A 15,000-nucleotide genomic window follows, 5' to 3' on the forward strand; every position below is an offset into this window, starting at 1 on the left:
ATATGTATGTATATATATATATGTATATATATATACATATATATATGTATATATATATACATATATATATATATATATGTATACATATATATGTATATATATATACACACATATATATATACATATATATGTATATATACATATATATATATATATATATATGTGTGTGTGTGTGTGTGTGTGTGTGTGTGTATACACATATATATATTATATATATATATATATATATATATACATACATATATATAAATAGCCTTCAAGTTTTGTTCTAAAATGTTCTTTACGTTTGAGACAACATTTGTCAGTTTAGGGAAGATCGTAATTCAAATAGAGTTCGGCTGGGATTCCTTCTAAACATTGCAGGTCATCAAAATGAAAATGATGAAATATTCGTAATTTGTTCCAGGGCGTCTGAAATACATTAGACTCAGTTTATGGTAATATTGTGGGTTCGTCAGCCGGGGTATGTTGCCATAAAGGAATCTATACGTTTCTCGACAAAATTCTATAAATGAATAATCAACCAAACGGATAAATAAAATAAATAAACAAATAAATAAACGATAAAGAATCAATTAGACTATACTGTGTTTAAGTGGGTCTTAGAAAAAATCGTACTCATTTTATGGTAATAACTCTAGTCTACCTGCTGGTGGTCTTACCATAAGGTGAGCCTTACTTTTCTTGGACCCGCTGATACTGAGATGCAGTCAACAATCCCGCCCCACCTTTCCTACACCTAAAAGAAATCTAGGAACCTAAGAATTGTAAATACTTAATGTTATGATAGTGTTTGTACCTTTTTAAAGAAGCTCGTAAAGGGTTCTATGTCAGTCAATCAGTCGATCAACCAGTCAAATAGTCGATTCACCAATTAATCTGTCGATCAACCAGTCAATTTGTCAATCCATCAGACAATCAGTCAGCCACAACACTTCAGTATCAAGTGATGATATATGTCAGATATTTTTTGTAACATTGATTTACTTATATGAGTTTAATTTCTGTCTTTTAATATTTAACTATTAAATGAGGATAATGTTTAACTTCCTGTATTCTATAAGAATGTCCATTCTATTCATACATAAAAAAACATTTGAAACTAATTTTTTATTTTGAGAACACCTTTCAACACTCCTGTATCTTATAAGAATATTAATTTTATTCACACACAAAAAATACATAATTCTTCTTATTTTGAGAATTGTTACCATCCTACCACACTCTTGTACCCTTTAATAAAGAATGTCTGTTTCATTTATACACAAAAGACATTCAAATGAACTTTTTGACTTTGAGAACTGTAACCACCTTTCCAAACTCTCTTTCTATCATCCATTCTCCTTTATAGATTCCTTGTTTGGTATCATGCGGGAGACGGGTACCAAATGAAGAACTTATAAAAATCGAAATAAAAGTCAAAATTCTACGTAGCAGATAGACTTTTTGTATATGTTGCCGCTTGCCCTAAACAAAATGGGTTCTGTATATGAAATGTATAAGTATATCTGTGTTTATGTCATGTACACGTCTTGATTTTGTGTGTGCTAGGGTGTAATGTGGAAACAACTAGATTAAAAAGAAAACAGAAAATAAAATGAAATGACAAATATTATCATATGAAATCTCATCATGTTCCTCAGGTAAAAGTATAAATGTATGTACCAAAGGTCTTTTTTTCCCCTTTAAGGGAGTGACCAAATGAAAGCACACAACCCCATCAGAAGCCAATAGAAACCTGTTCACCCACCCCACCCATATTAGCACCTTGTGGATGACGATAAGAGTCGGCATGGTTATATTTACATTTAAGGACGTAAAGATGCATGTGCGGTAGCAACACATGTATATGTATATGCATATTTATATGTATATGTATATGCATATGCATATGCATATGTATATGTATATGTATATGTATGTGTACATGTATATGTATATGTATATGTATATGCATATATGTATATGTATATGTATATGTATATGCATATATGCATATATGTATATGTATATGTATATGCATATATGCATATATGTATATGTATATGTATATGTATATGTAGTGGTTATGGTCCAACAAAGAAAATTGTCTTGACCAAAAAGTCTTACTTCACGTTACGAGTATCATGTTTCAGAAGTCTTTGCCTGAAACTCTTGTGTCACGAACAAAGACAAAGACTTCCAGAACTTCCTGAAGTCTTCTGGATCGCGGATTTTCTGAAGTTCATTCGTTCTTCAACTGGAAGAAGATGATTATTGGTTCCAACCGACCGCTTTTTTGCATATATTTAATACGCCGTATTTGTTACGGCGGGATCCAACCAGTATATTCCTAGTCTGTTTTGTAAATGAAATAGATTTGATATATTTTTGAAGTTCTTGTAGCGTAAATAAGGGTGTTGACAATGAACGATTAAGTATTATGGTCCCGTGTTTTATTCCATTCCTCTGACGCTTACAAGAACACAACATAAGAAGAACATAAGAATGAAGGAGGCTGCAAGAGACCATAAGGCCTACACAACGCAGCTCCATATCTATCACCACCTGTCGTCATCCCCCCCCATCCATCCATCCATAAAGATTGGCAGAGTCTGGATTGATGAATTTGTGTCGTTGGATTGATGATTTTTTGTCTTCAAACTCAAATGATTGGGTGATTTTGGTAAGACTGGTTTTCTTTAGGCTGTCCCATATGGATTGATATTATGTTTTTTGTAGTCCATAATTCATTCATCGGGTTTGGTGACACCCCTACGGACCACAGTCACTCAGAATCTTTTTCAATTGGAGAGACGTCTCCTCTTTCTCTTAAAAGAAAAGAAAAAAAATCTTTGCGACCTAACTTTGGTTCCATACTCTCCCTAAGGACGGAAGCGCTTAATATTTCGTAAAGTCAGGAACTATCCGCTATTTAGAACGAGAAGAGCCCACGGAGAGTTCTCCACATAATTAGGTCGGAAATTTCTTGTAAACTTCTAAAAACAAACAAAAAAAAAACATAAATTTGAGATTCCAAATGTTGCTATTTCAAGGGAAACAGATTATTGAACTGATCTATCAACATAGATGGGGAGCCTACGCCAGAAGGCGCTGAGTAACTGCTGACAAAGGCGTCACCTTTGCCTTATGCGATTAAGAGACTGTTGGGTCACTGCTGGGAATCGGAGAGGAGTGCGGGATTCGAACCCACAACTAATCGAGTGCAAGAGTGCGCGTCTCATTCTCTCTTTCCTGGACAAACTATCTACAACAGTGAGAACTGGTCTGATTTCCTCTTCGTATATTAATTCCTTTGGACCCAGGACTGAGGCAACGGTCATCTCAGTAATCGTGCAGTGGACCGACCCGATGACGGTCCTAGCGGTTAGGTCAAGGGCAGATTTGTGTGTGTGTGTGTGTGTGTGTGTGTGTGTGTGTGTGTGTGTGTGTGTGTGTGTGTGTGTGTGTGTGTGTGTGTGTGTGTGTGTGTGTGTGTGTGTGTGTGTGTGTGTGTGTGTGTGTGTGTGTGTGTGTGTGTGTGTGTGTGTGTGTGTGTGTGTGTGTGTGTGTGTGTGTGTGTGTACGTGTATATGTGTTTCATTTAATTGTATACTCTAAATCATGTATAAATCAAACACTCTCTCAGCTCCTCACTTCTTTTCGCATTTTTATTCTATTAAACACCTTCAATAAGGTTACCGAAACGAGGTTACCTGGCCAAAGTCCCATAGCCTCTGCGTCACCGTGTTGATTATATTTCACCAATTAACAAAAAGTGATGCTCACTGGCCGACCGGATTAAAGCGTCGCTACTTGTGGCGGAGGTCGAGGTGACAGCAGTTCGAACTCTACCACCAACGAGTTGGACCAAGGGTATGACTAATCAAATTTCACGCTACAAAGTCCTCTGTAAGGGGCACCGTTTCAGCTTCCTGAAAGGGGAAGTTTGCAATGTTAAACCTAATCATCATATAAGGAAAATGGCGTTTGAGATTAAACTACTGTGTTAGTTTCATCTTTTGGAAATTTTGTGTTGGCTGAGGTGAGAGGAAGCAACGGGGGTAATCAGGGATCGAGCTCGGGTCTCCGCATTAAAGAGGCGAGGCGGGATTGGTTCCTAATGAGCTACGGAGTCCAATTTACTCCTTACCTCTGTCATCTCCTCCTCCTCTTCCTCCTCCTTCTCCTATTCCTCCCCCTCCTCTCCCCCTTCTAACTATCTCTTCTTCCTTCTCCTTTTTTTTTCTTTCTTTTTCATCTTCCTCCTTTTAGTCCTCTTTCCTCCTCCTCCTCCTCCTCCTCCTCCTTCTTCTTCTCCTCTTTCTTCCTCTCCTATATTCCTTCTCCCTTTCTCTTCATGCTTCACCTTTTCTCTTTCTTTTCCTCCTCCTCCTTCTAATCCTCTTCCTGTCCCCTTCCCCTCCTCCTCCTTCTTCTTCTCCTCTTTCTTCTCCTCCTATCTCCCTTCCCCCTATCTTCTCTTCATCCTTCTCCATTTCTCTTTCTCTTCCTATTTTTCATCCTTATCCTCCGTCTTCTGCTCTCCAACCCCTTTTCCTCTTCCTCCTCCTCCTCCTCATCTTTCTCTTCCACCTCCTCGTCCTCCTCTTCCTCCTCGCCATCCTCATTTCTCCACCTCCTCCTTCTACTCTTCGTTTCCACCTTTCTCATCTTCCTCTTCCTCCTCCTTCTCCTCCTCCTCCTCCTTCTCGTCCTCCTCCTTTTTCTCCTCCCTCTCTCCTTCCCGGTCTCCTTCTCCTCTCCCTCACCTCCTCGTCCTCCTCCTCCTCTTTCTCCTCCTTTTTCTCCTCCACCTTTCCCTCCTGGTCTTCCTCTTCCTCCTCGTCTTTCATACCCCCCTTCTCCTCCTCCTCCTTCTTTTTCTTCTCTCTCTCCCTTTGCCGGTCTTCTTCTCCTCCCCCTCCTCGTCCTCCTCCTCCTCCATTTTCTCCTCCACCTATCCCTCCTGGTCTTCCTCTTCCTCCTCCTCCTCCTTCTTTTTCTTCTCTCTCTCCCCTTCCAGGTCTTCCTCTCCTCCTCCTCCTCCTCCTCCTCCTCGTCCTCCCCTCCTCCTCCTCCTCCTCCTCCTCGTCCTCCCCCTCCTCCTCCTCCTCCTCCATTTTCTCCTCCACCTCTCCCTCCTGGTCTTCCTCTTCCTCCTCCATGTCCTCCTCCTCCTCCTCCTCCTCTTCTACCACTTGATAACTTTGATCTTTGTTCATTAGCCGTTGTAATTGGTTGTTAGCTGCATGTCTGTCTTTGACGGCTAATCACCACCTCAGCCGTTGTCATATTAACGAGGTTTCTATTCCATTCCAACATCAGTTGGGGTCATTGGATTGGAAAGGTTGCCGAGGAAGAAGCTTCTGAGGTCAAAGTTAAGAGATATATTTAGTGGGACTGGAGATAGGTGGTAATGGTCATGGAACTGCCAAGTGTAGGCCTTATGGTCTCATGGCTTTGGAATTCCAGAACTCGTCGTTGGGGTATACGGGTTCCTAAGATGGCCAGAGATTTGTTATTGTTATTGTTATTGTTATTGTTATAGTTATAATCATTATCATTATCATTATCATCATTATTATTATTATTATTATTATTATTATTATTATTATTATTATTATTATTATTATTATTATTATTATTATTATTATCATATATGTACACACACACACACACACACACACACACACACACACACACACACACACACACACACACACACACACACACACACACACACACACACACACACACACACACACACACACACACACACACACACACACACACATACACACACATATATATACATATATATATATATATATATATATATATATATACATATATATATAAATATATATACACATATATATATATAGAGTGGAGATTAGAATTCAATCATAAAATAACGTTGAATGTCTGTGATATATAAGGATGCGTTACTAGACCCCTAAATATCCTCATAAAACATGCACTCACTCACTACCCTATACGATGCCTTTTGAAGCTCTGTTTTCATCTCCTTTCACGTTTAGTATTACACGCCAGTGTTACATAATCTACTTAAAAAAAATTGTATTACATGACTAAAGCTCTAGCGTCATGTACACCCAGGTAGGTGAATGCTAATCTTACGTTTAGTCATCATGGACGTGTTCTCCTAATTATGTTGGACAGGAAGATGACCAAAGATAACCGATTCGAGTAATCTCTTCATTCGAGATCAGTGAACGCGAGCATAGCAACAGCTGTAGGGGTACAAGATATGGAAGCATAAAGTATGTAAGAAGATTGATTACAAAGGATTACAAAGGATTACAAAGGCGGAGCATGCCGACAGGAGACCTTTTGGCCCATATCTAGGTCGGATGCGAAAAAAAAATCACAATAATAATAAAACAATAAATAAAAACTATAACAATGTAAATAACAAATAAAATACATAAATAGATGCATAGGTATAGTTAAATAATAAACAAACAGGTAAATAGTAAATAATAACAAATGGACATATAACTAATAATAATTGAAAATCAGACAGACAAATGATAACAAAACAAAAACAAATAATATAAAATAAATTATAATCATTACAGCATATTGCTTAGGTGTTTATCTAAATGATTCTTAAAGCTTCGAACTGAACTACATTGCACTACCTGTGCAGGATACTAAAGCTTAACTAGCACAGTCGACAGCGACCCACGGCATCAAAAAGAATTACTAAGGGGTTACCAGCTTAGCGTAGTTTATGTTCCTATTTGGGGTGAAAATGAGAGGAAACCATCCGTTCTTTTTATTGTTTTTGTCAGTTTTTCCCGTCTATTCTAATTATTCCTCTGTTTTCCTATTCAAGTATTTTTCTGACGCTCGCAGGTCTAATGATATGTAACCATTTGTTCACCTTAAGAAGGTGACAGAACTCTACTATAGCAAATAAAAAAGGAAATTAATAAATAGATATATAGGTAAATAAATAAGTATTTTAGTCAATCAATAAATAGATAAATATACAAACAAACAAATTAATGAATAAGACAAATGAGTAAATAAATATATAAATAGATAAATCAATAAATAGATAAATATATAAGTAATAATAATAAGTAATAAAAATTAATAGATAAATAAAGTCAAATAAATAAGCAAATAGACACATAATTAAATAGGTAAATAAATAAATAAATGAACAAATGAATATATGAAAATGCTAACAAATAAATAGTAAATGAATAGATATATAACTTAATAAATAAATACCTTAATAAATGAATAAGATGAATAAATAAATAAATAGATTTATAATAAAATTAATAGATAATTAAGTATATATGAAGATAGATGTATATAGGAAAATACATAGATGAATACATGATTGAATAAATACCTTAATTAATTAATAAATTATTTAATTAATTAATATATAGGTAAATAAATAGATAAATAATAATATAGATGAATTAATAAATGAGTGAATAAAGAAACAAATAAACAGATAAATAAATTACTATGTAGATAAACTGATAAATGAAGAAATGAATGGTATATATATATATATGTATATATATATATATATATATATATATATATATATATATTAATTTATTTATATGAGTTGAAAATGAATAAATGAGTAGACAATAAATAAATAAGAAAATACACATCTCCACGGTTCACTCAAGGTGGATAGGTTATGTTATATTAGGTTAGGTTAGTGTTAGTAAGATAAGGTTTGGTTAAGTTAGTGTTAGGTTAACTAGGTTGGACTTGGTTTTGTTATGTTGGGTTGGGTTAGGTTGGGTTAGGTTAGGTTGGGTTAGGTTGGGTTAGGTTGGGTTAGGTTAGGTTAGATTAGGTTGGGTTGGGGTGGGTTAGGTTAGGTTAAGCAAAGTTAGGTTTCGTTAAGCTATGTTGGGTTGATTTATATTTACAACTCAATTCAGGAGTTACTATTCTTTGTAATCTAATATGTGGAGAAGATTATTTTTACATGTGTACTCTAAGTTTGCTGATCTTTACAACGTCTGTAATAACAAAATAAATTAATAATTAAACAAACTAATGAATAAATGAATAAATAAACAAGTAAAAACTAATAAGCAAATAAATAGATATATCAATAACTGATTACATACTAAAGTGATATATAAAATAAAATAAAAATAAAATGAGATAAAAACAAACTAAGACGACAACTAATCAACTCTAACGAATAAAGAGGTTAAATCAGTAACCCTACATGATCAAATGTATTCATATCAAAAGTATCTCATTGTTGAAATTTGATGAATAAAATTTTAGTTTTCCCTAGACATTCTTTGTGTATCCTCTACCATCATAGAAAACGTACTAAAATTGCATGATGGGGGGGACTTTGCTAAATAATGGTTTTCATTGTGGACACTGCTAATGCCAATTGAACGATATGTATGAAAGAGACGGAAATCTATATATGTATATGTACATGTATATGTATATGTATATGTATATTTTCTTGCAGGCAGACGAGGTTAAAAGCTATTGAAGATTCATTTTTGATTATCTTCTTGCGTATAGTCTCTATACGACGAATATTTGACTTATCATTTTCTGTAAGTCTGCTTAGGAGATCTCTTATATTGGCCGACGTTTCGGAACTCTCTTGTTCCATCTTCCAGGGCGAATTGTTGTGTCAAGTTTTCTGTGTTGATGGAACAAGAGAGTTCCGAAACGTCGGCCAATATAAGAGATCTCCTAAGTAGACTTACAGAAAATGATAAGTCAAATATTCGCCGTATAGAGACTATACGCAAGAAGATAATCAAAATTGAATATAAAAACAATATAAAAACCAACATAAAAAAAATAAACAAAAACATTAAAAGAAAACCAACCCACACGGAAATCAAATTAAACAAAACCAACATATTACATAATTTGGGGTCGGTAAATAAGGTGGGACTTAAGAGGCAGACAAACAAAAGACATACAACACTCGCTCGCTTTGTTTTGCTACCCTGTAGAAAAGAAAAATACCTTGGAAAGTAAAACCCATTTGAAATATTTAAGTGAATGCATCACTATGAGGATGATTTACCAATGATTTGCCAAATTAGGAATGGGTTGGGAGGTTAAGTTAAGTTACGGGGGAAATGCTAAACTACAATTATCAAAAACCTCAAATAGGTTTATCAGGCCCAAGACTCACTTTTTCCAGCGAAACTTACAGGGTGTACCAAAATCACTGGAACTGGGACCTATGGACTAGGAAATTAGTCATTAAAATATAATGCATGCACTGTACTTTCGCCATTTTGGCCAAGCTGTACATTTCCAGATAAAATAACTAAAATGATAAATAAAAAGATAAACAAAAATATATATATATCTATATCTATATATATATATATATATATTATATATATATATATATATGAATTGCGAATAGAAATAATATTTACCTTCCTGGGCAAATGTACGATATGATATAATGCAAATCGTGCCGTGTGAAATTACCGAGTTATACACAAACGCACAACATACACTCGCTTTCGCAAAATATTTAACCTAAAATGTACACCTTTCGATACTTTACATACTGCCAAGGTGACGCTGCTAAATTATTGTTCAGTATGGTTTCCCCAAGTGAAGATAGCTTAAAAACAATTCCTTTGCACAGTGAGGATGCAATATTCCCAATCGTGGGTTATTGTAAAGGCTAACCCTCGTAATGGGTGGAAAAAGCTGATCAGTGAGATTTTTCCTAAATTGAACACAAAGATACAAGTATCTGCTTGAGACGGTCCTACGAGATGTAGGTAGCAAAAGAATCGTCCATTACTGTTCGCCTTACCCCATCAACACACCTAACGTGTGGTTATGATCAAAGCAACTTAAGAGGCTGAAATGTGTGCGGCAACATTACAGACAAATGTCTAATGGAACAGAGTAACAACTGTATTTTCAACAACTAGTAAATAAACAACTCCAGCATCATACTATACACTGCCGTCTTCACCTACTTATTCCTATAAAAAAAAAATAAAAAATAAAATAAATAGATAAATAATAATGAAAAAAAAAAATCTATATTATCAAAGGTTTCCCCCCCTTATATGGGAAGTAGCCAAGTTAAAAGGCACATAATCCTTCTGAATTAATAATTACATAAATATACACATGTTTACTGTTCAACACTAGGAACACACACACAAAACCATAACATTTAGGGACCTCTGTGAACCCTAAAAATACAATTAATTTTCTTCATTTGTACAGTGTCTTAACCCTGACCCTAAATGGTAATCAGAAGCAAAACCCACTTCCTGACTCCAATCTTGTACTTGTATCTCCCTATAAAACTTTTCACACACAACAAGTGATGTAAAAATATCTTACTTTTGTCTGGTTGTGGACGATACATACAAAGGATCTTCTTTTTCATTTCCACTCCTCGACCAAGTTCATATCCGACACCAAGGGAGGGTTGAGTCACTTCTGCTACTATGACTGAAAATATTGTTTATGTTAACTCATCTATGACTACAAATATGGTCATTCTTTTACCTTCACTTGTCACAGAAAACATTTCTTGTTTTGGTTCTCTCTTCTATAGTAACAGTTGTCCATGAAGCTATATTTACTACAAAAAACATTCTACATGCATTCTAATGTGTAGCATACATCATGATTTACTACAAGCCATTCTACAAAATCAACCTTAATACATGCCTCTCTCTCTCTCTCTTATTTCCCATCTATGTTCTATGTGGGGGAGGGGGGGGGGTTATGGAGTAGTTATGTGTGATTGATATTTTGATGCAGCACTAAAGGACTTCTCCCCATCTTCAATGTTTCTGCATGAGGGGACAGAGAGGGGGGTCACCAATTAAACAAAGTGGCCTTCCTATGGATGTGCTGTATCTTGCTGCTTCTGACCCAGGGCAATGGGCGAGATGCAGGGATGACCTATCATCCACAAGGAACAAGGATGAGAAGGAGGGAGGTGAGGTGGATGGGAATGAAATGGGTGGGAATTGAATTATGCTTTTTGACTTTGGCTTTTTCCCTGGTTAAGGGGGGAAAAGTCCTTAGTATACGTAAGTACAATATGTTCTATCTGAATATTTTTTTTTTAATTCTGTATATAGTAAAGGAAGCTGTATAATACAATGTGTATCACTTTTTAGGATTAAGACAATTATCTAAATAAATTCTCTGACACATGGCAGCACTTTTCATCCCATGTTGTAATCGTTGTTGTGATCCTAAAATATGATACTCATTGTACATACATATACCAAAGTCTTTTTCCCCTTACAAGGAGGGAGGGTGGAGGGGTGTGGAGTGTATTCAGGGATGGAATGGGTGGGAATGATTTTATGCCTTTTCCTTTTTGGCTACCTCCCTTGTAAGGGGGAAAAAGCCTTGGTATATGTATGTAAAAAAAAACAAAGGCATAAAAACCAATTCCCACCCATTCCATCTCTAATACACTCCACTCCCCTCCACCCTCTCTCTCATCTTGGCACCTCCAGGATGATGGGTCATACCTGCATCTCACCCACTGCCCTGGGTCAGAAGCAGTCACAAGACACAGCACACCCACAATAAGGGCGCTTCATTAAATCAGCGACCCACCCTCTCCGTCCCTTTATGCAGAAAAGGAGAAGACGGGGAGAAATCCCTTCCGGCTGCGTCAAATTTTTCTCACACATACTACCTCAACCCCCATTCCACCTCATGCATCACAACCTCATCCATATACAACCCTTCTCCATTTACCCCTATCTTCCATCCTCTCCCTTCCTTCCTTCCTTCCTCCACAGACATTCCCCTCTTCCCCAAAGCCCCTTTTACACTCATTGTACTAGTTTCCTTTACTATATACAGAATATAATAAAAACAATTTCATAGAGTACACAGATGAGAAGTAAGAGAGAGAGAAAGACATATGCTAAGGTTGAATGGACTCCTTGAAGCATACAGACTATACAGTAAATTAAGTAATATATACAAATATATTTCTTCAGCTTGGTTTATTTGTTGGTGTGCATCCACAAAAGTGTAATATCATGCTATCAAGCTATCTTTGCTGCACCTAAACAAGGGTTTAATCAGTTCAAAATATACAAGAAATTACCCACCCTAACCTCAATTTAAGCAGTCTGACAAAACTGTGTGGGTAAATGATGGCTTTCACAAATTTTACTTGGTAACACCCTCTATAAAGACCATAGGTCAAACAATAATAACTGTTGCCTCAAGTTTCAGTGACTGGAAAGCTACGGCCTCACAGCGACTGGCATTAATCCTTAGGCCACATTTACATTGAGAGAGACTGGGCCGATTCTCGCCAAATGCTGTGAATTTGAATATCTAGAGGAAGACTTTGCTTGAATCTTTCTTAAATGACCAAAGAACACTTCAACAATGTGTCTAACACTCATAAATGTTGACCTCCTTTCAATTCACCATTCAGCGTCTCAATATAATATGACACAATGGGTAATTCGACATCTGAACACTGGAAGAACAATAGATTGTAACCGAAGTAGTTTCAACTAAAAAAAAACTCATAACAGTTCAGGAGAATTGGCCCAAACTCAACCAGTGTAAACACAACCTTAGGCCTTCCTATAGATCTCTCTGGAAAGAAATTTTGGACTGTTGTCTGCGATGTATTTGTATGAGACAGTTTCTATGTCACTAGCTTATATTGGGAAGAAAAAAGTAGCCACTGCATATCAAATATCCTTATGAGAAAAGGTAGTAGAAATATCACTGAAACTGACTGAAAAACATCTTGGGCCCAGCCCAGAGCCTGAATGTCAGCCCACCTTTGGAGAAAAACACGTGTTGATAATGTCTGAAGGTGGGCAGCTTATATTATTGTATTATACGGGAAGGGGAGCTATGCTCATAGTGACCCGTCTTTGTATCTTGCAACATCTAGTTTGTTCTTAAATTCTTGTATGGTGTTTGCACACACTATTGTTGAATTCAATTTGTTCCAGACATCCACCACCGTGTGGCACACTTTTTTTTTTCAGATTTCTTCTATAACTATCCTTTTTGAGTTTCTTTTCATGTCCCCTTGTTTTTCTTTTATCTCACTTTAATAAGTCTTCTCTGTCAAGGACTTCCATGATTCTATAGTGTGTCATGTAATGTTGGCTTCCTTCCTTATAAGGGGAAAAAAGCCTTTGGTATATGTATGTATGTCATGTAATATTCATGTATGATGTTTTGTATGCCATGACATACTTCATATGGATTATGGTCAAAATTCTATGTTTTAGATATACGTAAATATACCAACAGCTCTTTCCCCCTGACAAGGGAGGTAGCCAAATACAAAGGCATAAAATCCACTCCCACCCATTCCATCCCCACGTACTCCACTCCCATTCAACCCCCTCCCTCGCTCCCTCTTATCTTGGCTCCTCCTGGGTGACGAGTCATCCCTGCATCTCACACACCGCCTTGGGTCAGAGGCAATGTAGCAAGACACAGCACATCCACTAAAAGGCCGCTTCATTTAATTGGCAGCCCCCCCCCCCATCTCCATTCCTTCATGCAGAAAAAGAGAAGACGGGGAGAAATTTCATTGGGATGCATCAAAATATCATTCACACATACTCCCTCACCCCTCCCATCCCCTACCCACACCCTTCTTCCATGCATCACAGCATCATACATACATACATAACCTTTCTATACTCACCCCTATCTTCTCTCTTCTCCTGTCCTTCCTCAACAGACATTCCCCTCTTTCTCTATGCTCCTTTTATCCCATCCGTACACATCTTTGGTTGCCGCCTCATGTTCACTCCTTCCACCCACTTCTGCCTTCCTTCCTTCCACACCTCTTTTACTAATCATCACTCATTCTCTCCATGTGTCCAAACCATCCCAATACTCTTTCATCAACCCTATCTCCCAATTCCCTTTCCATCTCCACTCTGCTCACCTCCTCGTTTCTCACTCTATCCAACTTAGTAACCCGTACCATACTTCTCAGGCACCTCGTCTCAAACTCCTCTTCTCTTCCTCTCTTATGTTCCATGTTTCTGGCCCATACAGTGCTGTTGGTACAATCACTCCTTCATACAATCTCCCCTTTGCATCAACAAATCACCTCTTTCTCTTCTCTGTTCCAGTGTTGACAGATGTAATATGATTAGAAGCACTAGACCTACCATTACTGAAATTTTTTTAGAGAAAGTGGTGATGTGATCAATGTTCAGGTGTTATGGAATTGTATGGTTGGGCCTTGAAATACCAACCCCAATTCCATTTTCTTTTGTTGATTCATGCTATTTCAGTATTATTGTAATTATAGCATCATTGCATGTCAAGATAGCAACTTATATGAAAGCTAAGTACTTAAATTATATTAATATTGACTAAATATGTAAATTGCATTTTGGATTGTTAATTGTTCAAATTTGTATATGATGAAACGAAAGTCTAGAATGGAGAAAGGTCTAGTGGGACTGACAGGTCCTGAGGGCTGGTAGTACACCTGTATAACTTGAGTATTGTTCCATTTGTATATACTGTAGAGTTCACAAAACTAGATTTAAAATATATCTAAATGCCAAATCATTATATTGCTGTAAAAGGATTTCACTTGCTTAGCTGTAAATCAGCTTGCTTTTCTTCCTTATTTCCTTTCTTACATATTATTGTTTAATGGCATATCTTCAATCATAATAAATTATTATACTGTTTTCTAAGTTTCATAGACCTTTTGTAGTAACCAGATATATTTGATCTTCTAGTATATTATTTGATCTTGCATACAATTACTTTGCATTAAACTCTAAACTGGGCGGTTTCACCTGGGAATTACTTCTGTATGCCCTGAGTTCAGTCAGTTGTCAATTACCATAGGGTATAACACCAGTTATCAAGGGGAATAGATAAAATGGACAAATATTTTAGTTTCAGGATGGGAGGTGTCACAGTCATGGGAACAGATTAAAGACCATGTCTGAGGAGTTGTCAAGAAATCTGTAGATGCACCTC

General features: G+C 36.5%; 1 protein-coding gene across 3 annotated transcripts in view; it reads right to left on the reverse strand.

Moving 5' to 3' along the window:
- LOC143020765 (5-hydroxymethyl-dUMP N-hydrolase-like) overlaps positions 1 to 15,000 on the reverse strand; it is a 20,661-nt gene that overhangs the window by 4,547 nt on the left and 1,114 nt on the right. Inside the window, exons 3-4 of one of the 3 annotated variants that reach the window (XR_012965934.1) lie at positions 10,366 to 10,476; positions 8,914 to 9,231 (exon numbers count right to left, since the gene is read on the reverse strand). Coding sequence is in view for 1 of the 3 variants with exons in the window: in XM_076177502.1 (XP_076033617.1) it covers positions 10,366 to 10,476 (111 nt within the window). In the remaining 2 variants the exon portion in view is untranslated. Of the gene's footprint in view, positions 1 to 8,913; positions 9,232 to 9,561; positions 10,477 to 15,000 lie in introns of those variants that run through there. The other 2 variants (XM_076177502.1, XR_012965933.1) reach the window with 2 other exon arrangements.

Source organism: Oratosquilla oratoria, chromosome 40, assembly GCF_046742065.1.
Source record: "Oratosquilla oratoria isolate Oo_2021 chromosome 40, ASM4674206v1, whole genome shotgun sequence".
Lineage (NCBI taxonomy): Eukaryota > Metazoa > Arthropoda > Malacostraca > Stomatopoda > Squillidae > Oratosquilla > Oratosquilla oratoria.